Source organism: Monodelphis domestica, chromosome 2 (genome assembly GCF_027887165.1).
Source record: "Monodelphis domestica isolate mMonDom1 chromosome 2, mMonDom1.pri, whole genome shotgun sequence".
NCBI classification, from domain to species: Eukaryota; Metazoa; Chordata; class Mammalia; order Didelphimorphia; family Didelphidae; genus Monodelphis; species Monodelphis domestica.
The window spans coordinates 111,013,424-111,034,464 of record NC_077228.1 but is presented as its reverse complement, the minus strand read 5'-3'; the positions used below and the strand labels follow the sequence as shown (position 1 = coordinate 111,034,464).

At 38.2% G+C, this 21,041-nt stretch overlaps 1 protein-coding gene across 1 annotated transcript; it reads right to left on the bottom strand.

Annotated features, from left to right (window-relative positions):
• Positions 1-347: 347 nt before the first annotated feature.
• Positions 348-20,357, bottom strand: RHEX (regulator of hemoglobinization and erythroid cell expansion). Its single transcript, XM_007481279.2, has 7 exons — positions 20,289-20,357; positions 19,492-19,585; positions 18,484-18,590; positions 6,297-6,431; positions 5,349-5,432; positions 2,203-2,282; positions 348-1,456 (listed from the first exon to the last, which is right to left on the bottom strand). The coding sequence occupies exons 2-7, from the start codon at positions 19,497-19,499 to the stop codon at positions 1,262-1,264; spliced, it is 609 nt and encodes a 202-aa protein (XP_007481341.2). The 5' UTR covers positions 19,500-19,585; positions 20,289-20,357; the 3' UTR covers positions 348-1,261.
• Between the last annotated feature and the right edge of the window lie 684 nt (positions 20,358-21,041).

The following is a 21,041-nucleotide window of genomic DNA, read 5'->3' as shown; positions in this document are numbered from 1 at the left end:
CTTCAAACACAGCTCTTCTTGACTCTAGGATCACCGTACTATCCATTGAGACACCTAGTGCTGAACAAACTATTTTTTATTTTTATTAAAAACAAAACAAAACTCTTACCTTCTGTCTTGGAATCAATACTGTGTGTTGGTTCCAAGGCAGAAGAGTGGTAAGGGCTAGGCAATGGGGATTAAATGACTTGCCCAGGGTCACACAGCTAGGAAGTGTCTGAGGTCAGATTTGAACCCAGGACCTCCCGTCTCTAGGCCTGGCTCTCAATCCACTGAGCCACCTAGCTGCCCCCTGAACATACAGACTTTAAAAAAAAAAGATGGGAACCAATGAACAATAAGGTAAGAGTTTTTTTTAATGATAAAAACATTTATCTAGCATCAAAAGCATTATTTATTTGTATTTTGAATTCAAGCAAACAAAAAATAAAAACCATGTTTTCATTATATATATGCATACATACACACACACACACATATATATATATATAATGACTAGAAAAGGTAGATTGAACACAGAACTGTGAACCTCTATTGTGCAGACTTGGTTTTCTTTTTCGATATACAATATAAATCCAACCTATAGCTTTCAAAGCTGTTCTCCTTGGCTATGCTCCTTTCTGGCCTTCCTTCTGTTCTCTTCTCTGCGTTAAAAAAAATGCTTCTGGCCCTCATTGCTTTTCTTTGTCCTTTGTTTTCTCAGCTTGACTTCTTGATAAATAGCATCATTGTCTAGTATAGTTATCTCTGCATGCATCCCATCTCCCTACTAGAGTTTAGGCTAGATAAAGACAGTGAAACTTTGTATTTTCCCCAGCACCTAGCTGTTTTCTGTATATAGGAGGTACTTAATAAGTGCTCTTTGAATTTAATGGAATGAATTCTATCTTCTTTAGTAAAATTTTCCCTGTTTTAGCATGTTGACAGTTTTATTTGAGCTCTAACCAGAATCCTTCTTGTTATGTTATTTATTTTTTAAACCCTTACCTTCTATCTTAGAATTGATACTATGTATTGGTTTCAAGGCAAAGGGGGTAAGGGCTAAGGCAATGGGGGTTAAGTGACAGCTAGGGAATGTGAGACTAGATTTGAATCCAGGACCTCCTGTCTCTAAGTCTGGTTTTCATTCTATTGAGTCACCCAGCTGTCCCCTATTATTATTAAGATATTATTATTAAGATATTTTCTGTATTATTAAGATATTTTCTTTTAACTCAAATCCAAGACCGTGGAGAAGCGAGTCCCTTTTGGTTGTCAGAATTCACATAGCCACTTCTGTGTATTCCACTGGCTCAGAGGAGTAACTGAAATTCCAGGCATTCTTTTTACAGTTCTTGGGATCCACATTGACATAATCGCCGGCTGCCTTTGTGTTCTCATAGTTCTTAGGAGACAAAGCCCTTTGGCAATCAGTGGCTGGAAAGACCAGGGTGCTGTAATTCACATCTCTGGGTGCCTACAAACACCAGAAATAAGGAAGAAAGTTGCAAACCAATATCCATCTCCCGTTGTGGATGGGATGGCTGGGTAGACTTTATTTTATTATATTAATTTTTTTTTTTAGAATCCTTACATTCTGTTTTGGAATCAATACTGTGTTTTGGTTCCAAGGCAGAAGAACAGTAAGGGCTAGGCAATGGGGGTTAAGTGACTTGCCCAGGGTCACACAGCTAGGAAGTGTCTGAGGTCAGATTTGAACCTAGGACATCTCTGGACCTGGCTCTCAATCCACTGGGCTACCCAGCTGCCCCCAGCTAGGTAGAAGTTAGAACAAAATCTTCATCTCTCAGTATATTGAGGGAAGGAACAATGGGATAATTATTCACGGAAAAAAGATGTTGAGACCCACATTTAAGTAGTAGGTAGGCAGAGGTGGACAGTTTACAGACTGGGTAAGAATGGGTACAGAGAAGCCCAGCAACTCTTATCCCAATGATACCAGGTTACAGACCTGTATGTAGCTCAGACGCCATTTTGCTTCCAGTCTCTTCCCGTTCAGACATGGAAGTGGAAATCAGACTACCCACATCCCACAGGAAGCTTGATGATTGCCTGCCTTTTTTCCCATCCTCCACTCATTTCCTTGGCCGTTCCATCCCATGCTGTCTGTCTTTCCTCATGCCAGCTCCCTCCAGCTTGGACCTCTCCTTCACTCTACCTACTTGTCTGGTGGAAGCTTTGGCCGCTGGATGACTCACTCACCTTGCTGGTGGAAGTTGAAGGATATCCTTCTGAGCTGTCAGAGCTCTCTGAGGAGGAATCACTGCCACTGTGGCGTTCGTCTAGGCGAGGGAAGAATGGCATAGGATTTAGAGCAGGTCAGAATTGGAGAGGAGCTTAGAGGCTACCCCAGACGACCCCTTTGGGCTATAGAGAGCCACACAAGCCATTTTTCTTCCAGGGGAAACAGTCCACATATATTTGTTAAACACTTTCTGTGTCCTACATGCTGGCAATACAATGAAAGGCAAAAAGATGATTGACATGGGAGTGAAATGGGGATGGTGATTTGGAAAAGATAACAGTGAAGAACAGAGGATGAATTAAAAAAAGAGACAGAGACAGAGAGAGCAAGAAGGAGAGTGAAAACAGACAAAGAGATAAGAAATTAAGATGAGAGGACAACAAATCAAGTTAGACAATGGAATAAAGTGGGTTCTCATTTGGGACCAGAGATCTTCTAGTCTGATCCCCTCCACTTAGAGAGGAAGAAGGGGCAACCAGGTAGCACAGTGGAGAGAGCACCAGGCCTAGAGTTGAGAGGATCTGAGTTCAAATCTGGATTCAGACACTTCCCAGCTGTGTGACCCTGGGCAAGTCATTTAACCCTGATTGCTAGCATTTCCTACCCTTCTGCCTTAGAATAGACACTAAGTATGGATTTCTTTTGACCAATAGTAACATAATAGAGTATAACTTCTTCTTTTCATCAGTTCTATCACTAAAATGTTTCTGAGTTATGATAGAAAGTAAGGGTATACCTTACAGGGCAAGTAGATGGTGCAGCTGGGTCTAGAGTCAGGAAAATATTTTCCTGAATTCAAGTCTGGCCTCAGACACTTATGATCTGTGCAACCCTGGGCAAGTCATTTAACCCCCATTGTTCTTATTGCCGTGCTGCCTTGGAAGCAATACCTGTTTGCCCCAGTTCATCTTTTGTAAAAGCTGGAGAAGGAAATAGCAAACTACTGCAGTACCTTTACCACAAAGATCCCAAATGGGGTCATGACTAAAGAATGACTGAACAGCAACATATATACATATATATATACACACATCCATATAGTAAATTAGAGACAATATTAGAGGGCATACAGTAAGATTAGGAAGGACTGATACCAAATGAGATGAGCAGAACTGGGAGAAAAAGTTACTGAATTGCTAGAATAAAATGAAAAAACTGAAACACTGAAAAACTCTGATCAATGACAAATCAATGACTCATAATGAAGCATGCTCTGCTCTCTTGGCATAGAGGTGACTAGCCTGTCTGTTTAATAGTAGAAGGAGGAGGAGGAGGAGAAGGAGGAAGAGGAAGAAGAAGGATAAAGAGGAGGATGAGGAGAAGGAAATGATGAGGAGGAGGATGATCATCATCATCATCCGGCTGTTTAATTGAGTTCTTTACTTCCCAGAAGTGATGGGGAAAATAGAGAGAGTGATGAAAGATCAGCAGGGAGGAAAAAGATCAAGAGAAACAGTAAGTCACGTACTAAAAAGTCTCAGAAGTCAAGTGCTCAAAGTATAAAAAATCTTGAAGAATCATCCACTGGTACCAGAAAGCCACAAGTTTATCATCTGTGTTTGAGTCCCTGGTGAAAATGCTATTGTTCTTTTGCTATGTTAAATAAATATGGATGATGCAGAAAGTCCTTGGTGGAAAGAATCATTTCAACAGAAGTGACACCAAGGTGACATGAGCCAGACATTTTTAGACCTGGACAATATGTAGATTTGTTTTGCTCAACTATACTTCCTGGTTACAAATTAAGATTTCTATTTGAAAAGAGAGAATTAGAAAATTGTTAGGTAGTGATAGTTATGGAAGAAAAAAGAAGAAACAAGTATCATGGAAACATTTTAAATTAGACAGAGCAGAAGGAATTTCAGAAGGTGATATGGACAATAATAATAGTATTTTTATTGCCTTTTAAGGTTTGCAAAGCACTTTACAAATATTATCTCATTTTATTCCCATCACAGCCCTGCAAAGTAGGTACTGAGGCAGAAAGAGATTCAGTCATTTGCCCAGGGTCATATATCTAGTAAATATCTGAAGCTGCAGTTGAACTAGTCTTCCTGACTCTAAGACCTAGCACCATCTAGCTGTCACTTATTGTTTGTTCCTTTACTTGAATAATTCCAGTGACAAGTAGGGCAATGCTATCTCTGTATTAAATTTAATATTTCCTTCAAAAAAACTGTATGTAATAGAAGTTCACAGGAAAGAAAGAAAGAAAGGAAGGAAGGAAGGAAGAAACAAAGAAAAAAGGAAGGAAGGAAGGAAGGAAGGAAGGAGGAAGGAAAGAAGGAAGGAAGGAAGGAAGGAGGGAGGGAGGGAGGGAGGGGAAGAAAGAAAGAAAGAAAGAAAGAAAGAAAGAAAGAAAGAAAGAAAGAAAGAAAGAAAGAAAGAAAGAAAGAAAGAAAGAAAGAAAGAAAGAAAGAAAGAAAGAAAGAAAGAAAGAAAGAAAGAAAGAAAGAAAGGGAGGGAGGGAGGGAGGGAGGGAGGGAGGGAGAAAGGGAGGGAGGAAGGGAGGGAGGGAGGAAGGAAGGGAGGGAGGAAGGAAGGGAGGGAGGGAGGAGGAAGGAGAAAGAAAGAAAGAAAGAAAGAAAGAAAGAAAGAAAGAAAGAAAGAAAGAAAGAAAGAAAGAAAGAAAGAAAGAAAGAAAGAAAGAAAGAAAGAAAGAAAGAAAGAAAGAAAGAAAGAAAGAAAGAAAGAAAGAAAGAAAGGAAGGAAGGAAGGAAGGAAGGAAGGAAGGAAGGAAGGAAGGAAAGGAGTAAAGGAGGAGAAAAGAAAATGAAGATAAGTTGGTATTTTCATAAAAAAAATTTGCTTTCCAATCAAAGAATCTATCAACAGATATCTGTTATATGACTTATTATGTGTTGGGAATCATACTAAGTGTTAGAGATGCCAATAAAAAATCAAATCAGTCCCTGTCTTTAAGGAACTAACTTACCTTCTAATGGGGGAGACAACACGTGCATAAATGGGCATATGTATAATACATTATAATAAAATATCAAACCATTATATAATTAATATGTTCATTACAGAGTATAACACATAATATCAATATTAAATATGATAATCAAGATTATATAATAATGTTATGTATGTTACATACAGAATAGATCATCTTTGGGGGAAGGCAGGAACAGTTCAAGTTTCTGGGAAAGTCCTCCTGTAGAATGTGGCATTTGCATTGAGTCTAAATGAAGGCAAGAACGTTAAAGTGGGAAGTTAAGAGGTCAGTTAGGTAGCCAAGTGGATAGAGCAGCCAGCCTGGAGAACCTGGGTTAAAATCTGACCTTAGGTACTTCCTAGCTGTGGGACCCTGGGCAGGTCACTTAACCCTGATTGCCTAGCTCTTGTTGCTCTTCTGTCTTAGAAATGATACCAAGACAGAAGGTAAGAGTCTAAAAAACAAAGTTGTGACATTAAGGAAGGAGAGGAAATTCCAGAGCAAATGCACAGAGGCAATGAATGTGTGTGGAATGGCAAGTAGACCTATATGGTGGTATGTAGAGGATACCTAGAGGGTACCATAGAGAAACTAGAGGGGTCCAGCTGTGAAAAGCTTTAAATGACAACTCGTGGGGTTATAAAAGGAATAGAACTCCTCTTTAGGAAAGTTAGTTTGGAGGCTGGGTGGAGAGATGGATTGGAGTGGGGAAAGACAAGTCAAGGAGACCCATTAGAAGGCTATTATAATAGGGGGCAGCTGGGTAGCTCAGAGGAGTGAGAACCACGCCTTGAGATGGGAGATCTTAGGTTCGACTCTGACCTCAGACACTTCCCAGCTGTGTGACCCTGGGCAAGTCACTTATCACCCCCCCCCCCTTGCCTAGCCCTTACCGCTTTTCTGCCTTGGAACCAATACACAGTATTGATTCCAAGATGGAAGGTAAAGGGGTTAAAAATAATAATAAAATAAATAAACGAACAGGAGAAATCAAGGAGAGGAGGGCTAATGGGGGTGGGGAGAGATAAACAGAGAGGCTACTTCCTTCTGAGTTCTACAGAGGGAGCAGAAGCATCTCCAATGACACCAAAGGAAGGTAAGATTACTCACCCCTATAATTCTGGGAAGCTGGAGCACTTCTTTTACACTTTGTCTTTTCTGAGGCAGGTGACTCAGTATTACTTTTTGGCTTCTTCAGTTCCTGGACCAGGGCGCTTGCAGCTTTCACCATTTGAATGCAGTTGGCTAGAGAGGAAATTGTTGGTGATTAAGAGCTACTCTTAGACTTTTCCTGGTTCTGTTCAAGTGTCCTCTGTCCAACTGAGTAGTAGAAAATTATCATTGCCTAGAGCTGGGAGGGGTCCTCAAGAGCTCACATCTCATCCCAGACCTTCAACCAAACTAGTTAAGACAGGTTTATTCTATTGGTGTTTCTATACTCTGGAGAGTGTCTCCATAACCTCCCTTAGGAGTCCACTAGATGCCTGCATTCTGTTATGGTGGACACATATACTTTCTTGTTTAATTCAAGTCCATTTCTGAGCTAACATTTTCGTAGTTCAATAAGGAGATGGACAAAAATAGCTCAGTAGCCAGACCAAACAAGACCATTTCCTTCAACCTTTCTTCACAGACACTATTTTCTTTGTAGGCATCAAGGTGGAAAGAGCATCAGGCCTGGAGTCAGGAAGACTTATCTCCCTTAGTTCAAATTTGAACTCGGATACTTATTAGCTGTGTCACCCTGGACAAGCCACTTAATCCTGCTTGCCTCAGTTTTCTCATCTTGTAAAAAATGGATTTGAACTCTGGACTTCAATCCCCACAAGCCCTTGCTCCACTTCCCCAAAATGCTTTGTAATCTCACTGAATTCTCAGGTGGGCCAAGATCGAGAAGGGATTTAACCTGATTGCAAAGGCTTTTGTACTCTTTTGGGACTTCCGTTTTGGAGCAGAGGCGTCTCTTCCATGATGTGAGATCATCTTGTCTAGGCCTCTCTGGTCTAGGCACGTGTCTTTTTATCCTGTATTTTCTTTAATCCTTAATCTTTAATAAACCTCATAAAATATAATACTCCTTGCAGAGAGAAACTAATTTCTACCTGCCTCAGTCTCCCCTAAATTTTAATCTTTACAGTTGGCAACCCAATGGGAGAAAAGACTCTCAATCTTCTGATTCTTTTCTGATCTTAAGTTCAGCTTTTAATAGCTAGTGCCTAGAAATTTTTTTGATCCACATTTCTTTGGCTGAGGTTTTTTTTTTTACCCTTGCAAAGCTGCTGCTCATTCCAGCCATTAGATAGCTCACAGGCTCCGGACCTGTTGTGTTTGACACCCACCTGGTTCCCAGCCTCTTCATTCTGCCTGCCTGTTTCTCCTGCTTGCTGCTCCTGCCTGCAGCCCCTGATCCTGACCTCTCTCCATCCTCACCTCATCCCAACCCTGCCCACCCCAGTGGCCCTCCCTGGCTCCTGCTCCTGGCCTCTCACCTGGCCCTGCCTGCCTGTTTCTGCGCCCCAGACCCACGAGCGCGACCCCAGCCAGCTCATCACCCAGATCCTTGGAGCAGATTGCTCAGGACTTATTTCTACCAGCTGGTAACAAAAGGGGGGGGGGTGTTTTGGCTCCACGTGGGTGGATTGGAGTGTATCAGGAGAGAGAGAAAGGGAGAGGAGAAGACTATTCCAAACAGGAACTTAAAAGCAATGGGCTTTTACCTTTTGACTGTTCTGGTAATTTCACTGATTTCACCTGTGTGCCAGAAGAAAGATTCATCCCAAAGATTCAACTTTGAAGGGGCAAATGGGTGGCTCAGCGAACTGAGAGCCAAGCCTAAAGACATGAGGTCCTGGGTTAAAATCTGGCCTCAGATACTTCCCAGCTGTGGGAACCTGGATGGGTCCCTTAACCCCCATTGCTTAGCCCTTACCACTCTGCCTTCTGACAATAGACATTTAAATGGATAATTAAAAACAAACAAACAAAAAACCAAAGGACCTTTAAAAACTGGAGGTTACAAATTTTAAGGCATTTCAGACTCCAATGGTTTACAAAAAAAAATCTCAGAATTGCATTTTCCTGATTGTTTTGTTTAAGGTTTAACTTTGTGATTTTAAGTTCATATATTACTGGATTCAATATTATTCTGTTATGCTGTTCATTTTAATGTACTGAGTTAAGTACTGTTAAATTCTGTTGTTTTCCCCCTATAACTGTGCTGAACAAATATTATTGAATAAGCCCATATTAAAAAAAAAACAGCTTTTTTTCTATTTTTGCCTTTGTAAATTGTCACATAGAGGATAGATGGACTTCAGAACTGGTTACAATTGTATTAACAACCTTTGGAAAATTTAATGTGCAAAATATCTCAAATGATTTTAAGGGTTTTTTAAATATGATTTTTGTAATTTTTTTAAACAATCTCTGGTTAATTTTGCCTGCCCCTACCATGAGGTAAGGCCCATAGCTGAAGTGAAATATAATTAGAAACCCCAACCTTCCCACATGTGAATGGAAGTTGGGAAGTTAATCTCAGGGCATTTGTACCCCTAAAAAGCCTCCAAAAAGGAGCATCCCTTTATTTATGCTCTTCAGCTCACTATTTTACTTCCATCAGAATGATATATAGATTTCTTGATTATGTTCTAAACCCAAAATGAGTTTTAGTTTGTTTAAAAATATGTTTGTTACCAAGGTTGAAAGATTTTCTACGTTTGTAAAACTTGTGACAAATATCCATCAATTCATAGGTTTTAAAAATGCCATACAGCAACTTATGTGAAATATGATAGTGTGTTTGTTTGCTATCGTAATTAATTGGGCTATTGAGAATTTGGGGGATATTGATATCTACATATTTGTACTACTGTATTTTTAAAAATGGAAAAATGTTGCCTTGCTCAATTCATTTGCCTTCTACTCACAGTAATCATGACCAGATACAAAGAGGAAATGGATCTCATTTTTGGTGAGAAAGCCTTGTATTCTATATTTTCTTAGCTGACACAATGTGTCAATGATTATAAGCTATATTTTTGAATTTTTAAAGCTCTTTTATTATTATATTTTTCTCGCATGTGTAATATACTATTTCATTTTTTTAAATTTTTCTCTCCTTGTACCTTTCTGTAGTCCTGGCTATTGACTGGGTAAATGCATCAGCTTCGATCATTTTAATTGGGCCCTAATTCGAGGACCTGTTATAGATTTATTTTTCTTTTCACTTGGAATTTTTACACATAAGACTTTGCTAGTCTATATTTTCATCCAGTATTTTCTTTTTTTATTTTGATTTTTCTGATGTCTTTTTAATATGTCTTGCCAATTGATTCATATACCTCATACCTCAGCCATGCATCCCTAAGTGATCCTGTATTTTTTCAGTCACCCACAACACGGGGAAATGTAAAACAAATATCATTATTTAAATTGCAAAGTTTAAATTCCTTTTTAGAAGAATTTTAGGTTAAAAAACATGATACCTCTCTGAATCCAGAAACTGAACTGTTGGAGAAGACACCATGAAGAAGCCTCCAGACCACAAGCTGCACAAATATGAACTTTGGGTGTAGTTGATTGAACATCTATTTGTATGTATACTTTCATGCCAAAGGGGATGCCCCCTAACTGACTTTTTGTCAATGCGTCCAGCAATTATTGGTTTTGTTCTTTTTTTCTCTTATCCTCACATTATTGTAATCTTTTAAGTTGATTATGTTTTTATGATCCTTTTGGAAAAAAAAATAATTTTTTCCAAAAATGATCACACAGTGAAATGTAAAAAATGGATTTGAACTCTGGACTTCAATCCCCACAAGCCCTTACTCCACTTCCCCAAAATGCTTTGTAATCTCACTGAATTCTCAGGTGGGCCAAGATCGAGAAGGGATTTAACCTGATTGCAAAGGTGTTTGTGCTCTTTTGGGACTTCCGTTTTGGAGCAGAGGTGTCTCTTCCATGATGTGAGATCATCTTGTCTAGGCCTCTCTGGCCTAGGCACGTGTCTTCTTATCCTGTATTTTCTTTAATCCTTAATCTTTAATAAACCTCATAAAATATAATACTCCTTGCAGAGAGAAACTAATTTCTACCTGCCTCAGTCTCCCCTAAATTTTAATCTTTACAATCTATAAAATGAACTGGAGAAGGAAATGGCAAACCACTCCAGTAGCTCTGACAAGAAAATAGCAAATGGGGTCATGAAGAGTCAGATATGACTTAAAAACTATTAACAACAATTTTCTTTGGAAGTTCATTTATATCTTAAAATTTTATTTTTCTGAGATTGGATTTTTTTTAGTTTATTTTTCTTGTTTTATCTGGATATTTTGTGCTTTTCTAAGTGTTCTATTTCTTAAGTTTTGAATTGTATTAGCATATAATTGGGCAGAGTACTTTCTAACAATGTCCTTTATTCCTTTTTTATTATTTTTTATTTAACATTTTTCTTTGCACATTTTTGTTTTCCTTTGTTGTTGTTCAGTTATGTCCAACTCTTCATGACCTGATGGACATAAGGTACTGGAGTGGTTAGCCATTTCCTTCTCCAGGATGTCCCCATTTGACAAATGAGGAACTGAGTTAAAAAAAAATAGGATCTTAAGTGACTTGCCTAGGGTCATGCAGCTAAAATGTGTCTAATTCCAGGTTTGAACTCAGATCTTCCTGACTCCAGGTCCAGTGTTCAAATTACCACTGTACCTAGTTATCCTTTGTTTTATTATTAGATAAAATTAATTACTGCATTGTCTATTTTATTGGTCTCTTTTTTTAAACACTTACCTTCCGTCTTGGAGTCAATTCTGTATATTGGCTCCAAGGCAGAAGAGTAGTGGTAAGGGCTAGGAAATGGGGGTCAAGTGACTGGCCTAGGGTCACACAGCTGGGAAGTGTCTGAGGCCAGATTTGAACCTAGGACCTCCTGTTTCTAGGCCTGACTCTCAATCCAATGAGCTATTCAGCTTCCCCCTATTGGTCTTGTTTTTAAAAAACCTAACTCCTGGTACTATTTATAATTGCAATGGATTTTTATATTGGTTTCCAATTTTATTTATCTATCCAATATTTTCAAAATTGTGGAAATGTGTAGTTTATGTGGGATATTTTGCTTTGTTGTTGTTGTTGTTGTTTGTTTGTTTTTAATAACAAGCCCAATTTATTGATATTTTGCTTTTTTTCTTTTGTTATGAAAAGTATTCAAATATGTTTCCCCCTAAGGATTGCTAGGGCTGTGCCTCATAAGTTTTGATACGTTGTCTTGTAGTTATTTTCTCTGATAAAACTACCCATTATTTCAATGATTTGTTGCTTAACTCACAGTTTTTTAGACATAACATTTAGTTGATATTTAAGTTTGACTACTTCCTCCTCACTGATGATCATTTTTACTGTATTAGAATCAGTCAAGAAATGTGTTTAACATTTCAGCTTTTCACGGACACTATTTTGATCCTTTTTGATTATTTATGACCAAGCAGAGTCAGGATGGTAGAAAGTTGTTGGTAGGAAATGCCTTTAAGATCACCCAGAGTGGTGCTTTTTTGAATGGAAAATGTAGCCAAGGAAAGGAGATGAAGAATTTAGGGAGAGCTTCCTAACTCCAAGGGAGAGCTATAACTAGTAGAGGACAAACAGGGCTTTGTTCCAGGTCATATCCTCCCCAGGATGGTGTCTTTCCGTGATACCCTTTTACTATCATCACCAACCCTGCACATCACCTTAATGTCCTCCAGAGATGTGAGGCACAATTGCCTCCATAGCACTCTTTGAAAGACGAGTTATGCAATGGAAGCATGTTTCGCATGATGATACATGTATAATCCAGATCAAATTGCTTACCATCTCCAAGAGGTAGGAGGGAGACAATTTGGATTTTATAATTTTATCAAACATATGTTGAAAATTGTTAATATGCGTAATTGGGCAAATACAATATCTTTGAATAAGAAAAAAGGATGAATTGTGAACTGTATCTCTGTTGGGACTGGCCTCTGTGCCAACTTCACCCCACCAACTGAATTTACCCCTAACATATAGGAACAGAGCAAATTTAGAAAGTCATTCTTTTATCAGGCCCTTTGGACAATAAAGTCAATGTGTATGGTGCCAAGTCCTTGTTACCTTAGGGGACTCTGTTGCTGACTTAGCAAATATTAAAATCAAGGTTGGAATGTCTGGATGCCAAGTTATCTAAGTTCTGCCTCAGGTAGTCATCTGAATATCTAGTTTTTGTTGAAAGTTACCAATTTGGGGCGGAGTCAAGATGGCAGCATAGAAGCAGTAAAAGTTCAGACCTCTGAAAACCCTTCCTTATCGATCACAAACTGCATGCTCCTAGGGGACTGAAAATCAAACCTAACAACAAGACAGAGTTAAGGAACCCCTCCTGCTGGACTCAATTCAAAAGGTACACCCCCAAAAGCCAGAATTTGAGAACACTCGGGTTTAAGGGGAAGGCAGAAGGAAGGTCCCAGGACCCCTTATCCCGCCCCCCCCCCCACCTTGAGCACTAAGCCTCTAGCGGCAGCAGGAACCTCTGGTGGGCAAAGGCGCTTGTCTGGAGGGTGTACCTTGCAGGCAGGGCTGTGCCAGGCTCAGAGTGTTGAACACAGGCGGTGGGGAAGGAGCTGGACAGGGAGCACAGAACAGGCAGCTTGGCCACAGAGGCGGAGACCCTCCATATTGCTCCAGCCTTCCAGGAGGTTTTGGCCTCAGAGCACATCCAGCCCAACCCAACTGAACTTAATCTCATCAAAAATCTTCAGAGATCAGGGAAGCCCAAGCTCCAACATCCCTCCCCCACAGACTGCTGGACTTTAATCCAATCAAAAACCTCCAGAGGATAGGGAAGCTCAAACTCCAACAACCCTCCCCCACAGACTGAAGGGAGAGATCTTCTGTCAAAGCTCCAAGAGGGGAAACTGACAGAAAACCCCAAAACCAAAAAAATGAGAGGAGCAAGAGCATATACAAATACCGGGAGTAAAGAATGGGTAAATATAAGCAATCAATAGAAAAAGAAGAAAGAAATAACAATAGACAGCTTCTGTATAGGCAATGAACAAAGAGCAAATGGAACAGAGGAGGAGGGATCATCAAACAATTAATCAGAAATCCGAGCGAATTGGATACAGGCTTTGGAAGAATTCAAAATGTAATTCAAAACACAATTAAGAGAGGCTGAAGACAATTGGGAAAAGAACTTAAAAACTAAGATAAGTCATCTGGAAACAGAAAATAGTGTCTTGAAAGCCAAAATCAACCAGCTTGAAAATGAGGCAAAGGAGATGAAAGATGAGGCAAAGAAGACGAAAGATGAGGCAAAGGAGATGAGAGATGAGGTAAAGAAAATGAAAGATGACCTCCAAAGAAAATCAGACCAGAAGGAGAAGGATGACCAAAAGGCCTAGGATGAAATCCAGTCTTTAAGAACCAGAATACAACAACTAGAATTAAGTGATCTCACAAGGCAGCAGGACACTATAAAACAAAACCAAAAGAATGAAAAATTTGAGGAAAGTATGAAGCATCTCATTCACAAAACAAAGGATTTAGAAAATCATTCAAGGAGAGACAATTTAAGAATCATTGGTCTACCAGAAGACCATGACAAAAGAAAAAGCCTGGACATAATATTACAGGAAATTATCCAAGAAAACTGCCCTGATATTTAAGAGGGAAAAGTGGAGATTGAAAGAATCCACAGATCACCTCCTGTATTTAATCCCCAACTGACAACACCAGGAATGTTATAGCCAAATTCAAGAACTATCAGACCAAAGCAAAGATATTACAAGCTGCCAAGAAAAAGTAATTCAGATACCATGGAACCACAGTGAGGATAACGCAGGATCTGGCTGCATCCACATTGAAGGACCAAAAGGCATGGAATATGATATTTCAGAAAGCAAGGGAACTAGGTCTACAACCAAGAATCAACTACCCAGCAAAACTGACTATATTCTTACAGGGGAAAATATGGTCATTCAACAAAATAGAAGAATTCCAAGAATTTGTAAAGAAAAGATCAGACCTGAACGGAAAATTTGATGCCCAAGCACAGAACTCGAGAATCATCAAAAGGTAATTTAAAAAGATGGAAAAAAGAAAAAAAAACCTTTTTTATAAGAGACTCAATAAGTTAAAATGATATGTATCCCTACAAGAAAATAGGTCATTGGTAACTCTTAAAAATTGTTATTATCAACCTGGGCAGCTAGAATAATTACACTCAGAGGGAACAGTGACAAAGAATGAAATAACAAGGCATAAATAAGTATATAGATATATTTATGCATAAATACATATAGATGTGTAAATATATATATATATATACATATACAACTAGAGTTAAAAAAACAAGTTAATACTAAAAGAAATGGGAATAGAAACAAAAAGGGGTAAATTTATATGTCACAAAGAAGCTCATGGCAGGAGGGGGGAGAACATCAATACACAGGAAGGGTAAAGAGGTTGGAGACAGGAAATACTCAATTCTGACGTGCATATCTGACAAAACCAAAGTAAAAATAAATCTAGTTAAAAGAGATAGGGAAGGTAATTATATCCTGATAAAAGGCAGGCAGGCAGAAAGGCAGGATAGACAATGAGGAAATATCACACCAAATGGCATAGCATCCAGATTTCTAAAGGAGAAACTAGTGGAGCTCAAGGTTGAAATAGATAGAAAAACTATACAAGTGGGAGACCTGAACCATCCTCTATCAGAACTACATAAATCAAACCAAAAAATAAATAAGAAAGAGGTAAGAGAAGTGAATGAAACCTTAGAAAAATTAGGGTTAGTAGACATGTGGAGAAAAATAAATAGGGACCAAAAGGAATACACCTTCTTTTCAGCAGCACATGGTACATTAACAAAAATTGACCATGTATTAGGGCATAAAAACATTGCAAACAAGTGCAAAAGAGCAGAAATAATAAATGCAACCTTCTCAGATCACAATACAATGAAAATAATAATTAGTAAGGGTACATGGAGAGGTAAATCAAAAATTAATTCGAAATTAAACAATACAATTCTCCAAAACCAGCTAGTCAAAGAACAAATCATAGAAACAATTAATAATTTCATTGAAGAAAATGACAATGATGAGACATCCTTTTAAAACCTATGGGATGCAGCCAAAGCAGTACTCAGGGGGAAATTTATATCCTTGAGTTCATATATTAACAAATTAGGGAGGGCAGAGGTCATTGAATTGTGCATGCAAATGAAAAAACTAGAAAGTGAACAAATTAAAAATACTCAGATGAAGACTAAATTAGAGATCCTAAAAATCAAATGAGAAATTAATAAAATTGAAAGTCAAAGAACTATTGATTTAATAAATAAGACTAGAAGCTAGTACTTTGAAAAACAAAAACAAATAAAGTAGACAAAGTGCTGGTCAGTCTAATTATAAAAAGGAAAGAAGAAAGCCAAATTGACAGTATCCAAGATGAAAAGGGAGACCTAACCTCTAATGATGAGGAAATTAAGGCAATCATTAAAAAAACTATTATGCCAAATCATATGGCAACAGATATGGCAATCTAAGTGATATGGATGATTACTTACAAATATATAAATTGCCTAGACTAACAGAGGAAGAAATAGATTACCTAAACAACCCCATATCAGAAAAAAAAAATTGAACAAGCCATCAAAGAGCTCCCTAAGAAAAAAATCCCCAGGTCCAGATGGATTCACAAATGAATTCTATCAAACATTCAAAGAACAACAAATCCCAATATTATACAAACTATTTGACAAAATAAGCAAAGAAAGAGTTCCACCAAATTAATTTTACGACACAAATATGGTACTGATCCCAAAACCATGCAGGTCAAAAACAGAGAAATAAAAATATAGACCAATATCCCTAATGAATATAGATGCAAAAATCTTAAATAGGATACTAGCAAAAAGATTCCAGCAAGTCATCATGAGGGTTATTCACTATGATCAGGTAGGATTCATACCAGGAATGCAAGGATGATTCAATATTAGGAAAATCATCCACATAATTGACCATATTAACAAGCAAACCGACAAAAATCACATGATTGTCTCAATAGATGCAGAAAAATCCTTTGATAAAATACAACACCCATTCCCATTGAAAACACTAGAAAGTATAGGAATAGAAGGGCCTTTCCTAAAAATAATAAACAGTATATATCTAAAACCATCAGCAAACATCATCTACAATGGGGATAAACTAGAAGCTTTCCCAATAAGATCAGGAGTGAAACAAGGATGCCCATTATCACCTCTATTATTTAACATTGTACTAGAAACACTAGCAGTAGCAATTAGAGAAGAAAAAGAAATTGAAGGTATTACAATTGGCAATGAGGAGACCAAGCTATCACTCTTTGCCAATGATATGATGGTCTACTTAAAGAATCCTAGAGAATCAACCAAAAAGCTAGTGCAAATAATGAACAACTTTAGCAAAGTTGCAGGATATGAAATAAACCCGCATAAGTCATCAGCATTTCTATATATCTCTAACCCATTTCAACAGCAAGAATTAGAAAGAGAAATTCCATATAAAACCACCCTAGACAATTGGAAAAACATTGATTGCTAATGGGTAGGATGAGCTAACATAAAAATGACAATCCTACCCAAATTAATTTACTTATTTAGTGCCATACCCATTGAACTTCCAAAAAACTTTTTCACTGAATTAGAAAAAAACATAATGAAGTTCATTTGGAAGAACAAAAGATAGGATATCCAGGGAAATCATGAAAAAAAAATGCAAGGGAAGGAGGACTTGCAGTCCCAGATCTCAAACTATACTATAAAGCAGTGGTTATCAAAACAATTTGGTACTGGCTAAGAGACAGAAGGGAGGATCAGTGGAATAGCCTAGGGGTAAATGACCTCAGCAAGATAATCTATGATAAGCCCAAAGATCCCAGTTTTGGGGACCAAAACCCAGTATTTAATAAAAAACTGCTTGGAAAATTGGAAGACAATATGGGAGAGATTAGATCTACACCAAGATAAACTCAGAATGGGTGAATGACCTAAATATAAAGAAGGAAACTATAAGTAAATTAGGTAAACACAGAATAGTATACTTGTCAGATCTTTGGGAAAGGAAAGACTTTAAAACAAAGCAAGAGCTAGAAAAAAAATCACAAAATGTAAAATCAATAATTTTGATTACATCAAATCAAAAAGGTTTTTGACAAACAAAATCCTCCAAAATTAGAAGGGAAGCAACAAATTGGGAAACAATTTTCATTACAAAAACTTCTGACAAAGGTCTAATTACTCAAATTTATAAAGAGCTAAAGCAATTGTACAAAAAATCAAGTCATTCTCCAATTGTTAAATGGGTAAGGGACATGAATAGGCAATTTTCAGTTAAAGAAATCAAAACTATTAATAAGCACATGAAAAATTGTTCTAAATCTCTTATAATCAGAGAAATGCAAATCAAAACAACTCTGAGGTATCACTTCACCCCTAGCAGATTGGCAAACATGACAGCAAATGAAAGTAATGAATGCTGGAGGGGATGTGGCAAAGTAGGGACATTAATGCATTGTTGGTGGAGTTGTGGATTGATCCAACCATTCTGGAGGGCAATTTGTAACTATGCCCAAAGGGGGCTAAGAGACTGTCTGCCCTTTGATCCAGCCATAGCACTGCTGGGTTTGTACCCCAGAGAGATAATAAGGAAAAAGAAATGTACAAAAATATTCATATGTGTGCTCTTTGTGGTGGCAAAAAATTGGAAAATGAGGGAATGCCCTTCAATTGGGGAACAGCTGAATAAATTGTGGTATATGTTGGTGATAGAATACTATTGTGCTCAAAGGAATAATGAACTAGAGAAATTCCATGGGAACTGGAACAACCTCCAGTAATTGATGAAGAGTGAGGAACAGAACCAGGAAAACACTGTACACAGAGACTGATACACTGTGGTACAATCAAATGCAATAGACTTCTCCATTAGTGGCAATGCAATGATCCTGAACAACTTGGAGGAATCTATGAGAAAAACCACTATCCATATTCAGAGGAAACACAGTGGGAGTAAAAACGCCAAAGCAAAACAACTACTTGAATACACAGGTTGAAGTGATATGGTTGGGGATGTAGACTCTAAATGAACATCCTAGTGCAAACAACAACATGGAAATAGGTTCTAATCAAGGACACAAGTAATACTCAATGAAATTGGGTGTCGGCTGTGGGAAGGGTGGCTGGAGGGAAGGAAGGGAAATAAAGTGATTATTGTAACCAAAAAAAAAAAAAGAAAGTTACCAATTTGCCTCCTGAGTAAAATGTAAAGAAGTAAGAGGAGGGCAGCTTGAAGGAAAAATGCAGTCACTTCAATCAGTAGGACTTGCATGAATGAGAGCTCCTTGGAACTGGAAAAAAAAAAAAGGACAAGAATTAGAACCTTTAGCAGTAACTGAATGCCAAAGTTGCTACATTAACATCTCTGGACCCTAACTGAGTAGCCAATATGCTACTTTTGTGATCCCAAACAAGTCATTTAACCTCTGCAAATCTGTTTCTCCTTTATATATGACAGTAATAAGGAAGAAGGAAGAAGAGTTGTAGGAAGACTGAGAAACTAGTTGCTGGCTGTCCCAGAGTTCAATCAAAATCAAGTTGGGCAGTAGGGGAAGCAAGGTGACTCAGTGGATATAGAGCCAAGCCTGGAGTCCCAGGTTTAAATCTGACTTCAGACTCTTCCTGTGTATGACCCTAGGCAAGTCATCTAAGCTCCATTGGCTAGCCTAGTTAGAGGCTATGTGCTGTGCCACACACCCTAGAGACCACCTGCTATGCCCCATCTCCCCACTTAGTGCCAGGCATGCCCCATCCGCTGCCTCCCTCCCATACCACAAACAGGACAGGGATAAAGGACTCCCATTGGGCTGCTGGGCAGAAGGATGGGTGAAGTAAAAAAAATATCATCAGTCAGAGTAGAGGGGGGAGGGGAGTAGCTCCACTGGAATCTCTCTGCCTTTCTAGTAACAAACTTGGGGGTGGGACAGCACAAGTGCTCACAGAGAGCACTCTACATGCCATATTTGGCACATGTGCCATACTTTCGTCATCACTGATGTCACCTTTACTGCTATACTTCCTAGGAACCAATACATAGTAATGATTCTAAGACAGAAGGTCTTATTTAAATAAAAAAATCAAGTTCAGGCCAAAATCAAACCAGATGTGTGTGAGAGTTAGGAGAGGCATTCATAGGAGTTATGATTCCCAGCAATAGCTTCAATGTATTTGATGACCTCAACTGTGCCATACTCAGTCATCTTCACTGAAGTCTGAATTTTTCTGGAGAAGGAATCAGTGGGTAGGAAGACTTTCTGCTGTTGTTGGGATCCTCTCTCTGGGAGATCTGCAAGAGACAAAATATCAATGAGTTAAGACTCTTAGTTCTCAACCATGACTTCATCATAGGCTGATCTTGAAATAACTAAATTCCTTCCTTCCTTCCTTCCTTCCTTCCTTCCTTCCTTCCTTCCTTCCTTCCTCCCTTCCTCCCTCCCTCCCTCCCTCCCTCCCTCCCTCCCTCCCTTCCTCCTTTCTTTCTTTCTTTCTTTCTTTCTTTCTTTCTTTCTTTCTTTCTTTCTTTCTTTCTTTCTTTCTTTCTTTCTTTCTTTCTTTCTTTCTTTCTTTCTTTCCTTCCTTCCTTCCTTCCTTCCTTCCTTCCTTCCTTCCTTCCTTCCTTCCTTCCTTCCTTCCTTCCTTCCTTCTTCTTTCTTTCTTTCTTTCTTTCTTTCTTTCTTTCTTTCTTTCTTTCTTTCTTTCTTTCTTTCTTTCTTTCTTTCTTTCTTTCTTTCTTTCTTTCTTTCTTTCTTTCTTTCTTTCTTTCTTTCTTTCTTTCTTTCTTTCTTTCTTTCTTTCCTTCCTTCCTTCCTTCCTTCCTCCCTTCCTTCCTTCCTTCCTTCCTTCTTTCTTTCTTCCTTCTTTCTTCCTTCCTTCCTTTTGTTATTTTATTATTAAATAATAAAATAATTCATTATTTAATAAAAATACTGGAAAAGTTGATTAGTGATCTGACAGGAAACAGATTTAGACACCCAACTTGGACCACATACCTCAGTCAGGAGTTAAGTCAATAAGCTTTTACTGCGTACTTCATTTGGGTAGGAGTGGCACTAAATAGTGGGCATATAAAACAAGACAAAAAAAAAGAAACAGTGAATTTCTGTTGAAAGATAAACTTGAACCTCAAAATGTATTATAAATAAGATGGAAGAAAATGGAATAAGGAACTTACTTCAATAATGGAGAAGATTTTTTCTAATTTAAGATGCATTCTTAACAGTGCAATAAAATAGTCTATTCTCCCCAAAAAAGCAATGTAATCAAGAAAATTTGTGTGACAAATAGCATGTATAAAAAGATAGAGGCAACTTGATTGCTCAGTGGATAAAATGGTAGACCTGGACAGAGGATGTTCTGGGTTCAAATTTGACCTCAGACACTTCCTCGGGGGTGACCCTAGGCAAATCACTTAACCTCCAGTTCTTAGCTTTACCACTCTTCTGCCTTCAAACCAATACACAGTATTTATTCTAAGATGGAAAGTAAGAGTTAAAAAAAACATATTAATGCCTTTTCTCAGTTTATTAGCTCCAGCTTATGCTGTCTAGGTCTTGTTTGTATGTAATTGTTTTTACTTTATTTTTCCTACTAGACTGGGGGCTCCTTAAGAGCTGGGACTGTCTTTCCTCTTTTTTTGTATCCCCAGAACTTAGTATAGTCCCTGACACATAGTAGGTGCTTAATAAATATTTAATGATTGAGTGACACAACACAAATGCCTCCATTTACTTCCATTACCTTAT

Excerpts from the sequence above, each read along its gene's own strand:
- RHEX (XM_007481279.2), bottom strand. Across the intron at positions 6,432-18,483 it reads TTTACTCAGGAGGCAAATTG|CCAACTGCATTCAAATGGTG; the intron begins GTAACTTTCTTT and ends TTTCCTCTCTAG. Across the intron at positions 1,457-2,202 it reads CTTCAACTTCCACCAGCAAG|GCACCCAGAGATGTGAATTA; the intron begins GTGAGTGAGTCA and ends TGGTGTTTGTAG.